The following is a 14,863-nucleotide window of genomic DNA, read 5'->3' on the forward strand; positions in this document are numbered from 1 at the left end:
TCTTCCTCTCTCTCTCTCTGTTTTTTTATTCTACATTCAAATGGAACAAAGTAATTTTTTCAGTAGAAGTTCCTCTTTGGTGCATGGAAATTCTTTATAGCCAGCAATGAGCATTATAAGAAGTTTATCATTAAGGGTGTTTGTAGGGGCGAGGCTAGAATTATTTGTTAGGGGGGCCAAAATTAATATAATAAGATATAATATTTGTTTCAATTTATTGTACATGAGTTGTAAATCAAAACCTGTATAATTTAGTTTTATTCAAATAACTTACTACAAACATATAATGATCTTTGTATAAGGTAAAATGTTTGGAGCAATACCAAATTGGATCAAAGCAATGAAGTTAATTTCATCTTCATAATGCATCCATCACTTTAATGTTTTTGGTCATTATATCTATCAAATATAAACATAGAAAGTATATAAGAAATATTAGTTACAACGAAGCATTATTTATGTTTGATAAACTTTGAAATAAATAAATAAATAATAAAGAATGATTCTTACATATTTATTTTAATTATGCTCGTCGTTCTTTTATAGAATAGAAATCATCGATTATCATATCAGTTATTCTTATTTTGTTCATGGTTCAACCTAAAATCAAAACATATATCATAAGAAAAAATTGATAATTTTAGTGGCTCTGCTAAAAACAACATAAAAAAAATCAAAGCATAATCAAAACAAACCAATTAAATATATCTAATTAATTAGAAAAAAAATCACTATAACAAGAATTCAAAAAACAATTGGTAGAATTAGCAGATTTGAGGAAAAAAAAGGAGCAAAAATGGTAGAATTATAAAAAAAATCTCATCAAATTATTAACAAATATCTCAAAACAAAACAAAAATAGATTTTAAATTTAAGTTACCTTGTTTTGTTTGATGAAAGATAAATTAATTGGTGGCTCTGCTTCAATTTTTTTGTAGAGAAATTTTGCTCACGATTTGTATTTGTATTTTTATTTTTGATCGGTTGCAGGATTTATATTAGGGTAAATTAATTTTTTAAAAATAAAAAATTTTATTTTAATATATTTTTAAATAAAAAATATTTTAAACTTTCATTGTTATTACAATCCTAAAACCACAACGGCAAGGTGCAATCTTTCACTAGGTTTATGCTATTGTTCAGTTTGAAAACATTGGCCCCGACCGTAAGCAAGGTATTTGCCTTGGCAAACAATTTCAAACTTCAAGATTTTTTTATTAAATTTATCGTTGAAGTTATGATCAGCGCCCGATTAGTAATAACTAATTAGTAACCTACTTGTGCTAATTAATAACCCACCCCTTGCTAATTTAAAGCCAAACATCTTTTCACCTCCGTTTCATGGCGTCATGATTAGATGAATGAGAAATTTATTTTTATTAATATAAGTGTCCGGACCAGTTTATGTATACCTCGATTAATCTCACGGGTCTTAAAATTAACGACTATGTAAGCCTCCAGAGACCCTAAAGTTTGTGGAATTTGAACTAGTGACATCTAGGAAACAAATCTAGAACTTTACTAATTTAGTTATACTCCTCAGGATCAGGGTTAGATGGATAAGAATTTATGTCTCGTTTGTTTGACGGAAAGTGGTTTTCTAGAAACCACTTTCCAAACTTTTTATGTTTGTTTGTCATTATAAAAGTTGGTCAACGAAAAACACTTTTCGATCAAAGGAAAATTTGGCTTAATTTCCAGGAAAATGTTTTCCTTCTATTTTAGACGGAAAACACTTTTCGAAAGTTGTGAAAAATTTAAAAATGTCATATTATTTACTGATTATATCAAATTTGGTCCTCAAACTTTTGATTGCTATATATATTTTGTTTTGAATATTTTTTTTTCAATTTCATCCCTTAGGATTTGATTTTTATATTAACTTTGGTATTCATTTTTATAATTGTTATTTGCTTTTCCCTTATCATTTTTAATTGAAATCTTTTATCTATCAAATTTGGTCCTCACTCTTTTGATTGTTACTTATTTTATTTGAAATAATTTATGAAATGATAATTATTATTATTTTAATTTCTTCATCTATCAATTTTTTATTTGTTAGATTTGATCTCTATTATTTTAATTATTATTTATTTTATTTGAGATACTTTATGAAATCATATTTTTTATCAATTTCATTCTCATTCAACTTTTTAATTTGTAAGATTTATTTATCATTATTTTAATAAACTTGAAAAGAATAAAATATTAATAAGTTATTTTTTAGTTCATTTTCCATGACATAACCAAACACTAGAAAATATTTTTCAAATTATTTTTCATTACACTACCAAATATCGAAAAATAATTCTCTTTTCCGGAACTTACTTTCTATAAAACAACTACTTTCCAGCAAACAACGGGGCTTAATAAAACAATTGATAGCTAAATGACAAAATGAAATGGGAGGATTAAATGAGTAAAATCAAAATTGACATAATGAGTATTACGAGGGGTAAAAAAAGAAAAGTATAGAAATTCAATGAAATATGTGAGATTGATGTTTTAGACCATGTTAAAAAAGTTGGAGGTGGTTGAAAATATTTGAAATATTTAAGATATACAAAAATTCAAAATTCTTAATTTTTTTTTATTTCTTAATTATTTTTTGAAAAATACCAATGGCTAAGAATTTTCTTTTTTTTTTGAAATTATTTCTTAGATTTTAATTTTTTATCAGTTTCAAAGTTTTTAAGAATTCTTACTATTCCTATAACTTTATTTATATTGCTCAAGCATTTTTTTAAAAAATTCATGGCCGAGATTTTTGAATTTTTTTATAAATGCATTTCAAAATTTTTCTTATCTCTCAAACAATTGTAAGACTTTTAATGACCCAATATTGTTGGAATTATTTCATTTATTAACATCTTTCATACATTTTTTTTTTGAATTGAGAACTAAATCGACAATCAAACAATAATTAGAGCATTAATATGTTGTTTTCCCCATAAAACACATCTCGTGCTTATCCAGCACATATACAATTTACTCTTTTTTTTCAACGTATAAATTCGTGTGTGTGTATATATATATATAAACAAAATTAGTGCGCAAGGTTACAAGCGCATCACTTGTTTTCAAGATTCTCTGAGGAAAAAGAAGAAAAAGAAAGAGAGGCATATGTTCCAGATGGATGCCGCTAAAGTAACTGAGCTCAAACACTTTATTGATCAGTGTAAGGCTAACCCTTCTATTATCCACACCCCATCTCTTGCTTTCTTCAAGACTTATCTTCAAAGGTATTAATTTCCAACCAAGATCTCTCTACATATCTTAATATTTCTTGTTTTTGTTTTGTTTGGTTTTAATGATTTAGTGTTTTTTTTTTTGTTTTTTTTGGGGTTCGCAGCCTAGGTGCTCGATTTCCTCCAGAGACAAAATCGGTGAGGCATGGTTTCTTGACTACACTTTTCACTTCTTATTTATGCAGTTTTGGTTTTTTGCCTGCTGTTGCTTCTGGGTTTGTAAAGAACGCACAAATTTGTGTACGAGTGATTGTCTCATTGGATTTGAACTTACCTTGTTGTCACTGGAAATGAGCTATAACTTCATTTCTTGCAGTTGTATATTGCTGAAATACTTTAAAGAATGGTTTTCGATACTAATTTACATTTCCTTATGATCATTTCTTGAAATGGAAACAAATGAGGAAAAAGAGAGAGAAAAGAGTCAACCTTGAACCGAATTTATACAATTAATTAGTGTTATTACATAAAACTCTCTTTGTTGATAAAAGTTTGAGCTGTATTTGATAATATATGGAGTTATTAATTTTTTTTCCATTAAAATCCTTCAAAGAGGAAAAGATGAAGGATTTTGTAATCGAAACATTTGATTTATCTCGTTCTTATGATTTTTACTCTAAAATATCACGCTGTTTTTCATTTCAAAAAAGAATGTTTTCTTCTCTAGTAATTTTTTCTATACTGTTTATTTTACTGGCAGAAATATTGCTCTCGAGTTTTGGACTCTGACCTAGTGGATTAGAAAGTTATAACTTGCTTGGAACAAGAGAGAGATCGAGTCCCTCATTTTTCCATGTCAAGAATTCTTTTCAATAACGACCATTGAGCCTAACTGGTTCTCTTGAAAAAAAAACAAATTATAAAATGGTTTGTAGCATGGGAGGTAATTGGCTTTATGACAATTGTTAGGTGATGACGACAGGGTGCTCATATGCAGGAGAAAGGTGATATTGACATGGCTGACTCTGGGGAATACTCTGATTCCAAAAGACCAATTGAAGATGATGATGAAATTGTTGAGTCTGATATTGACTTGGATAATACTGATGTCGTGGAACCTGACAATCATCCTCCACAAAAGGTGATGGAAAGAGTTCATTGAGTTCAGCCACTTCCATTTAGTTGGTACAGAGGCTTTAAACATTGGCTAAGCACACATGTTTTGTGATTACAGATGGGAGATCCTGCAGTTGAAGTTACAGAAGAAAAGCGGGATGCTGCTAAAACCGAAAAATCAAAAGCTATGGATGCAATCTCTGAAGGTATGCCGTTGGCCTTTGGTATTAGCTTTTCTGATTGAGATTTTTCCCATAGTGTTTGTTGCCAAGTTTGTCTGTTTTCCAGGTAAGCTGGAAGAAGCCATAGATCATTTAACAGAAGCCATCACGTTGAATCCAACTTCAGCTATATTATATGCCACACGAGGTAGCTTTTTGTTTTTAAAAAAGGTTATGTTATCTGATTTGAAATTTATCTTTCAATTTTCATTTAATGCCTGTTCTTACCATGTTCATCAATCTCTTAGTTCCCTTCGATACTTTTTTTCAGGTAGTGTTTTTGTTAAACTGAAGAAACCTCTTGCTGCGATTCGTGATGCTGATGCCGCTCTAGCAGTAAGTCTCTGGCTGGGTCCCTTCTACAACTGATTTTGTCAAGGCAGCAGAAGAAGTTTTAAAATTTTAGATTAATCAGTTGTCATGCGTCTGATATTATTTATCCCATTGGACAAACATGATGACTTACAGAGGTGAATTATATTCTTTAGATCAATCCAAACTCTGCAAAAGGATATAAAGTACGAGGTATGGCCAGAGCCATATTGGGCCAATGGGAACAAGCAGCAACTGACCTGCATGAGGCGTCAAAGTTGGACTATGATGATGAGATTGGTTTGGTGCTGAAAAAGGTAAATTTCCTTTGTTTATCATGATTCAGTACAGTAAATGTTTTCTGATAGTACAATTAAATCCACAGGTTGAACCTAATGCCCGCAAAATTGAAGAGCATCGTAGAAAATATGAACGCCTCCGAAAAGAAAGGGAGCTAAAGAAAGCCGAACTTGAGAGAAAACAACAAGCTGAAGCCCAAGTAAGTGTTTTTTTTTTTTTTTTTAACTTTTGTACTAATAATTGCTCTTTTAGTATTCATTGGGAGGAAAAACATTTAGTATCTTTGGTTCACCTATACCTGTCTCTTGTTGGAAAGTTTCTGTTTATGATGCATGATGCTCCAATATATGATGGTTCAAAAGTCTTAGTGGAAATGATCACGGCTACACTTGAATGCTTTTGGGTCAAGTTATAGTGATGTTAGATCAGAGGATCGGCAATCAAAAGTCACAAATGAAACAATACTCTTAAAAAAATAAATACTGGGGAGGCAAAACTTGAAATTGATCTACAATGTTCTCCAATCATTTAATAGGGCTGGCTATCCCCTCTTCATATGAGTCGCATATTTTATTCAAGTTTTTCTATTTAATTTTTTATGAAATTATTTCTAGATACTCATTTTTAGGATGATCTAATGCTAGTGGGAACGTCAAGATTAATAGACAAAGATGATTCAACTTCTCGTTTTAAAAGATAGTCAAGCGGTGTATTTTATGTTGTTCAATATGGCATTTGAATAGAAATAATACGAGTTCAAATTTCTAGATTTATCCTATGCATACTCACGAGTGCTCAAACAATTTATTTGGTGATTATTATAGCAAGAAATGCTATACAACCACCACTGCTTTCTCTTACTCTAATGGTTTGCTAAATCATGGTTTGTATTTGATTGCTGTATACTGAAGTACTCTTGATTCAATGCAGGAAAGAGAAGCCTTATCTGCTCTGAAGGAAGGTATGGGTTTTTGTTCCTTTTCTGTCTCATCTGCCCATGAGCACTTGTGTGCGCGCGCACACACACAGGAAACCAGTGCAGCAGAGAAAATTTCATTTTGGATGACATGATATTAAATTTAACATAGTTGCACTGTATGGGCTTCACAACTTTTAGGCCTTGGAATATAATCTTTCCCTTCATCACTGCTCTGCTGATGCTAGGTTGGTATTATTTCTCTTAGTACTGGGTGCTTATCTAGCCAACACTTGGATTTAGCACTTCTACGTTGGTCCTAACTTTTTTAAAACATTACACGTCCCTGCTCATTTTTTGGGCTTTTATTTTTTCTTCCTTTTATTTTTTCGGGGGAGGGGTTTGGTTTGTATTGGTGTAAACAGGAAGAAGAAATTCATGGATAATCATGGTTTTTTATGTAAGTGATTAAATTGTACAAAGAATGGAAACAACAAACTGACTTGCTCTTTGCCAGATTTCTTGAGCCGCCTTACATCATTTCTGTTTCTTGTGTTTGGTTTGGGTATGTTTTAAAGTGTTGTAAATCATCTGTCTTTCATTAGTTTGGGGTGTCCAGCATCCATTCCTTGTGTATATATGGCGTGCATAGGTTTATGTTCTTCAAGTACAGTGAAGGATAAGAGAATGATCATAGTAACGTTGTTAGGGCAGAACTAGGAACAATGGAATACGTTAACATAGAAAAGCCGTTGCTTGCTCAAGCATATTTATTTAGAAAAAGCGGTTGCCATTTGTTATGTTTTCCACCATTATAGACTAGGATATTTCTTATTCCTAACCTTCTGAGTTGAGATCACCTGATGAATTGTTGAGATAAACTTTGTCATCAGTGATATGCGAAGTAGGATGAATTGTTCTACGGTGTTTCCAGGACAATGGCATCTATAGGTCATTTTACAATTTTTGTTTTTTTTTGATGAACAGGACAAGTTATAGGCATTCATTCTGCCAAGGAACTAGATCCCAAACTGAATGCTGCGTCAAGAACTTCCCGCCTTGCAATCCTGTACTTCACCGCATCGTGGTGCGGACCATGTCGAATGATTGCTCCCATTTTCACAAGCTTAGCTGCGAAGTACCTGAAAGTTGTTTTCTTGAAAGTTGACATAGACGAGGCAAGAGATGTTGCTGCACGCTGGAACATCAGCAGTGTTCCTACCTTCTACTTTATAAAGAATGGCAAGGAGATTGACAAGGTTGTGGGGGCTGATAAAAATGAATTGGAAAGGAAGGTTAAACAACATTCTGGCTAGCTAGTCCTAAGCTAATCTATTGTAAGAACCTTGCTTCTGGTAATACTCCTTGTGAGTGTTTTCTTTCTCAACTCAACAATGATATTAAGACGTGAGAAATGTGTCAGATTATTATATATTTTCTAATAAGACTGACATGCGCAAGCTGTGTTCCTTTTGAGATTTAGACTAGTTATCTAACCTGTGATTATCAGCTAGATATATTTTTTTCAACACAAAAAATAAAAATAAAATACATGTGCAGGTTTTTTCAATGCGAGAATGCAAGCGAATATGCAAGTCTTTTCAATGCATGTTTTGACATAAAAAAGTCCAATTGTAAATCAAAAGGCTTGTTCATGTCTTTAATTTATTTAAATCTAAAAGCTTTTTCATGTATTTAATTAAATAAATTAAGAATTATTTGTACAAACAATATAAAAAAAAGTTATTAATGATAATTAAAGATTAAACTAGAAAAATCAACACACACATGCATATATATATATATATATATATATATATCAAAATATTTGATTTTGTAACATAGATTATTTACCTACCTGATTTTATATAATAAACTTTGTTTATTATAATAAGTGTTTTGTTTAATAAAATGATAATAAAAAAAATTAAGTAGGACTGCATATAAAGAATTCATTCAAATATTAGAATATAAAGAATGCATTATAATATTAGAAAAAATGTTGAAATCTTATTTGCAAACTAAGTAAATTAAATCTATTAAAAAAAGGTCATAAAAATTGATAAAATTAAAAAAAAAAGTCAACAAAAAATTAAATAAAAACCAATATTAAAAAATAAAATTGAAAGAGAAAAAAATAAAAGGACAAAAAAAAACAATGAAAAAAAAGAGTCTAGGTGTGGGCTTAGCCCTGGGTGGCCCAACACGGTTGGGCTTAAAAAATACCTAGGCCCATATGCTTGATGGACTTAATTTTATTTTCCTTTTAAAAAGTGGATGACCCACCCTTTATTTTTTATTTTTTGAAAAAAAGCTAGTGGTGTATTGTCTACTTCTCCCTAGAATCCAGTTATAATGATGTTCAAAAACTCGGGAGTGATTTTTTTTCTTTCTAGAAACTCATTTTCAACCCTTTTTCTTAACTCCAAAACACGTATAAATACTATATATACCTTAATAAATTCATATATAACCTTAAAAAATAAATACAAAAATACAAAATTAACTCAAAATAATTTTTTTTTCGAGCTTAGATCTACATTCTCAGGCTATGAAAAGGCCAAAGAACACCTATATGAGACTCCCCTAATGAAATTGAATTTATTAACACCAAGATAGATTTTTCCATTGGCTAAATTGATGTCAACCAATACTTTTTACCACCAGAATCCAACGATCCTCTCAAACCAAGAACTAAAAAGTAAGAAAAATAAAGTTATGTATCAAAATGAAAACTCCCAAAAGCAAAGGACTGAAAAAAAAATTTGGAAAGTATGGGATCAAAATGAACTTTTCATGTAAACTTTGAAGTTGCCACCGGTTTGTCTTGCCTTTTCTAATATGGTCCTTCAATTTTCAATCCTACCATAATTTAACAAATCAGAGCTAATTGACCATCAATTTAACTACAAAAGGACTTAATCGAGGAGAAAACAACTTGAATGATCAATGCATAATGAATTATGTGTATGAACAATGGCGTGGGTGATAGTGATTTGCTCATGTTTTTTTTAGTATTTTCTATAATTTGCATTTGTGCAACCAAACATAAGTATTCTAGTTATTTAATTAACCTTAGTGTCTACGCTTCGTCACATGGCCAAACTATTTTTTTTATGCAGAAAATAATATGTAGCTATCACTAGCGTATTTTTTTAAGAGAGCAAAATATGAGACTCATGTTATAGACTCAACTAGATGGAATAAGCTAGATTTATTTTAATTAGACAAAAAAAGAAAAGAAGAAACAATAGTAAATTGATCAAATTTAAAAAGAAAAGTAATTAGAATAATATGAGAAAAAATAATTTTTTTCAAAAAGGGACAAACAATGTATCTTAATTCAGAACCCATTAAATACATAAGAATAAAATTAGATAAAAAAAATACATAAAAAACCAGTCTTGATTAACCCAAGTTAGCATAACAAACTCGTAGCCTCGGTAATTAGAGTCAAGCCAACCTAAGATATCCCGTCAAACTCGCAGCCCAGATCATAAAATTGGAATAACTTGTAAAAAATAATGAGAATTATAAAGCCCTTTTAAAAAAGCACTCACGTTAACTTTTCAAACCCATAACTCGGGTAATTAGACTTTAAGAGCTATATTTGAAAATACCATGAAGTTCAATTCCTAATCAATTAAATATTGAATTATGAAATTGAAAGAAGAATTTGCTTTATACAAAAGAATTAAAAAAACAGCAATTAAAAGAATGAAAAATAAATTTATATGTGATTGAAGAGTGAAATTGAAAAGAAAAACTAATTTGGCAAAAGGAAAAAAAAACAATCAAAAGAATGAGGATTGAAATTGACATAAAAAATAAAAACAAATCTTTTATTGAATGATGAAATTAAAAAGAATAATAACATTTACAAAAGGGTCGATAATAAAAGTTAAAATCAAAATATTGAGGACCAAATTAGAAAATATAGTACCATTAATTTGGATTGAAGGATAAAATTAAAAACCAATAAAATCTTACAAAAGGGTCAAGGGAAAAAATTAGAAATCAAAAGACTAAGGACCAAATTGAAAAATATAATATTTGATAAATTAAGATTGAAGTATAAAATTGAAAACAAATAAAACTTCGACAAAAGGGGCAAAAAAAAAAATTAAAAATAAAAAGAAGAAGGATTGAAGTTGAAATATCAACAACAAAAAAGGCTACATTATAATTTTTGGTGGAGGAGAGAGAAAAAAAAAAAAAAAAGTCCATCGACAACAAACTGGATCACTAACGCCGACATACATCGCTCCAAAAATACCCTTGGCTCTAGGTTTAAATTTTTTGTTTTAAAGGTATTTTTGTTTCTTAATTATGTATTTTTATTGTTTATTATTTTTATATTTAATCAAATATGAAATCGTTTCTTAGCTGGTGTTATAATAATAAAAAAATCATTGTGAAGAATATAAAAATATCTATTGGTAGCGGTTTTAAATTTCTTATTCATTATTTCCAACAGTATTCTAAATAAAGCAACAAGAAATTCCTAAGCAATTAATCATATATTGGTCATAGTATATGAATTATGTATTAGTCATGACCTAGAGTTTAAGACAAACATTGATTTGAAACAAAAACAAAATGCGAAGAGAAAAATAACAATAATAGTAGTAATAATAATAATAAAAAAAACTTCATTTCCTCTGGTTGTTGGAGTAGAATCTAAGAACCAGGTAGAAGAAGAACCGATAAAGAACTCCCCAAGCTAACAAGATACCGATGTCATACCAAATATTGTCCATCGTAATATCCATGGAGAATAGAACATCTTGCCCAACCAACATGCAGTTTGGCTCTAATTTTGCTATTGATTCATTATGCAGCTGGCTCCATCTGATCTCTCCTAGAGGGCCTGGTGAAAGTTCTGAAGGTTTCCCTGAATAGCATCTTAAGCCTTTGAATTCATTTGATAGCATCCCCTCAAATGGATATTTGATTGCAGATAAGTAATGGAGCCACCTCCAGTAGATAGGTATCTGCAATCGCTTCAGAAAGAACCCACAGGTGAGGAAGAATAGAGCAGTTGTTGCAATCACGACGGCATAACCTGTGATGTAACTTGGAACAAGCGCGCTCACAAGCATCACATAAGCATTAGTAGTTATGAGGGATGCATAAAGAATCAACCAAAAGTTGAAGAGATTGCTTTTGAGATGCAGTAAGAATCTGGTGATGCCAGCAAATGTAAAGCCTTGAATAGCGAAAAATGGGAGATAGACTATGAGTGAGGAGATGACGTAGGAGGAAGCACGGTATGAATTATGGGAAGTTTCCCTGATGAAGATGAACCTTTCTTGGATGAATGTTGGGACAGCATCATTGGAGGAAAAGAAAACAAGACAAACTGCGAAGATGTAGAAATTGAGAAGCCTGTTAATGTCTTGGAAAGATGGATGACCCAGGTTCTTGAAAAGCGAGGACAGAATGAGTGCCATGACAGCTAATACGATCTCTCTCGAGAGAAAAAGCTCAGGAGTGCGAACCACATTAAGTACTGTGCGCCATGAAAGAACTGCTACCTCCCGGAGCCATGGGTTAGCAAATTTAGGACCATGGTCTGCCTCATCAGGCTCTTCTTCATCCCAACTAGATTCTGTATAAGAAGGAGAATATGGGTCTAGCGAAGGGATGGAAAGTACTGGGGTTTTTGGACGAGGAACAACATGCTGTGGTGTTGAGTATCGGCTTGAAGGTTGGCTTCTTGGTGCATTCATTGGTGTTTTCCCGGGTGTCCTTCCTGGAGTTCTCGCAGGAGTCCATGATGGTGCTCGGCGAGGAGTTCCTTTGACACCGTGGTAGACCCAGACTGGAAAATCTTTGTAGAATTGAGAAGCCAAACGAGGATTATACACACCACTTGACATCGGTGTGCGAGTAGATTTGCGTTCAAGGGAGTTGTCAAATTCCTCATCATCATCATCATCGTTGTAATCAAATTGACCAGAGTCCGCTTGAGATGTCATAGTTCCTGTAGCTGACAATCCTTGGCTTCGGAGGCTGATGGCATACTTTGATAGAGGGGTTTTCATGTAAGAAGTGGGCAGGGTCCTGAGGTTTTTTGGTATTCTGCGGATTGGTGTCTGTGCCACTTGATCTGGTTGGATGCCATCGCGTTGGTACAACACAAGGGGATCAAGTCCAACAGTTGATTCATCATACTCTTTGATCACATCCAGAAGATACTCAATGCTGTTTTCATCATCAGGAACAGGCCTTCCAAATCCAGAGAGATGGTTAGGAAGAGCAGCGGGGCTTCCCATGTATACCAGTCTGCCCCTGTTTGCATAATTTGATATCTTAATCAGCAAGATGTGATACTAGCAGAGAATCTGACGGATACAGTTTTAAGGGTTTCAGGGACTTGAGTTTTTGTTTATTTTACCTTGCGAGAACTGTGATACGGTCCAAGAGCATTTGAATCCTAAAAGATGGCTGGTGGATGGTCATCAAGACTATACTACCGCCCCGAGCTATGTCCTTCACCTTTTCAACTACACTGTAAGCACTTGTAGAATCAAGACCCGAGGTAGGTTCATCGAGGAACAGCAGTGATGGCTTATGGATGATGTCAATTCCTATAGACACTCGTCGCCGCTCCCCTCCTGACACTCCTCTCCTCCCCTCATCACCAATATACGTATGTGCTGTACTCTGCAGAATCAATCATGTTACTAATTTTGCTATTATGTTCACATAATATAGTAAATGTGCTGTGTGTTTGTGTGATCAGGAAGGGGACATCATACTGTTAAACCCAGTTGGTCAAGGAGCTCATAGACTCTTTTCTTCTTCTCAGCTCTGGAAATTGAAGGGGGAAGTCTAACTTCAGCTGCGAACATGAAGGTCTCAAAAACTGTCAACGCGGGGAAGAGCTGGTCATCTTGCATCACATAAGATGAGATCATCTTCATGTGGCTTGTACTTATCTGCACAGCCATACCTTATTATATAAGCATAATATTAAATTATATCAGGTTCTTAAGATTGAACAAGAAAAGATAACACCAACCGGCTTTCCATCTATCCGAACTGATCCCTCAAGACTCCCTTTTGCAATCCGACCAGCAATGGCATCAAGAAATGTGGATTTCCCAGCGCCACTAGGCCCCATGATAGCCATGATTTCACATCTTATAGCCTGTCCAGAGATATCATTCAGAAGATACGCTTCTTTGGTGATCCACACCCCATCTTTCTTCTGCTTTTTCATGACACTATATGATAGGTTCTTGAACTCAAGGCCATTCCCTGGCATCATCTTCCGGGGTTCTGGTGCCACTCCATTTCTGTTAGCTAACTTGTCCAAGTCTAAGAGAGTCTCAAGGTTGTTATTTGTATCTGACCTGCCTCGGCTTGCCATCTTCGAGTGAGTGAGCACCTTTCGGCTTAGCCAAATATGGGTCACAAGATTTTTTTAGAACTGAAGTTAGAATTTTGGTATGGTATAAAAAGGTGAGGAATGTACCATGTGGATTGCAGACAAAAACGTGATGGTTAAACTCAAAGAATAAAGAGGATAAACCAAGACAGGCTTTCTCTTTCTGGCTTTCCTCTCCCATTGTTTTTGTCATTAATTTGCCTTGATGTTACCGGCAGTTGTTCTGTTTTGTTGCATTGAGCACTAGAGACAGCTTTTTTTTTGTTCTTTCATTCATTCTGTGCTTGTCTTTATGTTTCTTCTTCCCTTTTGGCTTTTCAAAGCTAAAGGATAAAAACCTAAGCCAGCAAAATTGAGGCATAACAGGTTGAGGGCGGGGCCATGGACAAACCAATAAGATTCAGACAGAATAAATATACTTTGTTCTAATAATGCCTGGCAAAGGCAAATTAATGCTTCCCAAGCAACAGTTGGCAGTGCTTCGCTAAGGTTTAAAAGGATGGATAAGTTTTATGCCTTTGCATGGCATGTTAGCTTGCGAAAATGACACAGGAATAATGAGTAGATTGGATAGTGAAACAAGGAGAAGCATTCTTTCCAGAGATTAACGTTGGAGTTCTCTCTGCTGTTCTTTTTTACCTAGAACGACATACAAGTGGACTTTCTTAGAAGGGCAGAGGCAATACACAAACCAGACACAGGATGGAACTAGCAAGTAGCCAGAGCCTATTAGGGTCTGCGGAACACAGGTGAAAGAGCCTGTAAAAGCAAATAAGAGGATAAATGGACATTCCGTGAAAAGGATATAAAATTAAATTTGTCCTTATATAATTTTAGGGAAAATTTATGTTTTTTCAAAATTAGAAATACAGAGGAGACATGTTTACAAGAACAATATTTATTATTTTTTATCCTTAAAATATCAATGTAAAAATATTTTAATTTTAAAATTATTCAATTAAAACATGTTAGGATAAAAGTGTTTATTATTATAGTTTTAAAACCTGATCCAAGACAAGATACGGGTCACAAGTTAAGAGAGTTAACCTAGATTGATCTAAATTTTTAAAAACTTGACAAAAGTTTGGTTTTCAAAAAAACATTAATGGATTAATTATTAACTAAATATGATATATAGATTGTCATTATATCTTGTATATTATTACCGAACACAATCATGTTATCGTCTCTTGTTATGACTTGTCTTTTTTATTTTTATTGTTTTTGTTTTTTTTAAGATAATAATTAAACACTACCTAATATTCTATTTGTTCGGAAAGATGAAAATGTAAATAATAAAACAAAAGGGTGAGGGAGGGAGATAGTACATGTATTAATCCATCCAATTAGCTATGTGATTAGTAAGAAAAAGGATGAATGGAAACTAATCTACCCAAATTATATAGGAATATGT

The 14,863-nt window shown here is 32.7% G+C and overlaps 2 protein-coding genes and 1 long non-coding RNA gene across 7 annotated transcripts; 2 read left to right on the forward strand and 1 right to left on the reverse strand.

Annotated features, from left to right (window-relative positions):
* Window positions 1–3,001: 3,001 nt before the first annotated feature.
* On the forward strand, window positions 3,002–7,529 carry LOC7474835 (TPR repeat-containing thioredoxin TDX). Of its 5 annotated transcripts, none has more exons than XM_024586911.2 (10): window positions 3,002–3,242; window positions 3,353–3,386; window positions 4,186–4,329; window positions 4,423–4,510; window positions 4,593–4,673; window positions 4,797–4,861; window positions 5,014–5,154; window positions 5,223–5,336; window positions 6,068–6,098; window positions 7,041–7,529. In XM_024586911.2, exons 1-10 carry the CDS (start codon window positions 3,124–3,126, stop codon window positions 7,367–7,369), a joined length of 1,146 nt encoding a protein of 381 aa, XP_024442679.2. In that variant the 5' UTR covers window positions 3,002–3,123; the 3' UTR covers window positions 7,370–7,529. The 5 variants fall into 5 exon arrangements, with proteins under 5 accessions (XP_024442679.2, XP_024442681.2, XP_024442683.2 ...); XM_024586913.2 differs by having other exon boundaries at window positions 3,036–3,242; window positions 3,353–3,391; window positions 4,158–4,329; XM_024586915.2 differs by having other exon boundaries at window positions 3,036–3,242; window positions 3,353–3,391.
* A 3,029-nt stretch (window positions 7,530–10,558) lies between these two features.
* LOC7462513 (ABC transporter G family member STR) lies at window positions 10,559–13,431 on the reverse strand. The gene is made up of 4 exons (XM_024586909.2): window positions 13,081–13,431; window positions 12,818–12,997; window positions 12,454–12,722; window positions 10,559–12,347 (listed from the first exon to the last, which is right to left on the reverse strand). The coding sequence occupies exons 1-4, from the start codon at window positions 13,429–13,431 to the stop codon at window positions 10,706–10,708; spliced, it is 2,442 nt and encodes an 813-aa protein (XP_024442677.2). The 3' UTR covers window positions 10,559–10,705.
* On the forward strand, window positions 12,568–13,557 carry LOC127904373 (uncharacterized). Its single transcript, XR_008057499.1, has 2 exons — window positions 12,568–12,708; window positions 12,802–13,557. It is a non-coding gene; the product is annotated as an uncharacterized LOC127904373 (long non-coding RNA).
* Window positions 13,558–14,863: the final 1,306 nt, after the last annotated feature.

This window comes from Populus trichocarpa, chromosome 15 (assembly GCF_000002775.5).
Source record: "Populus trichocarpa isolate Nisqually-1 chromosome 15, P.trichocarpa_v4.1, whole genome shotgun sequence".
NCBI classification, from domain to species: domain Eukaryota; kingdom Viridiplantae; phylum Streptophyta; class Magnoliopsida; order Malpighiales; family Salicaceae; genus Populus; species Populus trichocarpa.

Excerpts from the sequence above, each read along its gene's own strand:
- LOC7474835 (XM_024586910.2), top strand. The coding sequence starts at position 3,124 with ATGTTCCAGATGGATGCCGCTAAAGTAACTGAGCTCAAACACTTTATT. Across the intron at positions 3,387-4,170 it reads TTCCTCCAGAGACAAAATCG|GGTGCTCATATGCAGGAGAA; the intron begins GTGAGGCATGGT and ends TGATGACGACAG. Across the intron at positions 4,862-5,013 it reads ATGCTGATGCCGCTCTAGCA|ATCAATCCAAACTCTGCAAA; the intron begins GTAAGTCTCTGG and ends TATATTCTTTAG.
- LOC7462513 (XM_024586909.2), bottom strand. The coding sequence starts at position 13,431 with ATGGCAAGCCGAGGCAGGTCAGATACAAATAACAACCTTGAGACTCTC. Across the intron at positions 12,998-13,080 it reads TTCGGATAGATGGAAAGCCG|ATAAGTACAAGCCACATGAA; the intron begins GTTGGTGTTATC and ends ATGGCTGTGCAG. Across the intron at positions 12,723-12,817 it reads TTGACCAACTGGGTTTAACA|AGTACAGCACATACGTATAT; the intron begins GTATGATGTCCC and ends TTGATTCTGCAG.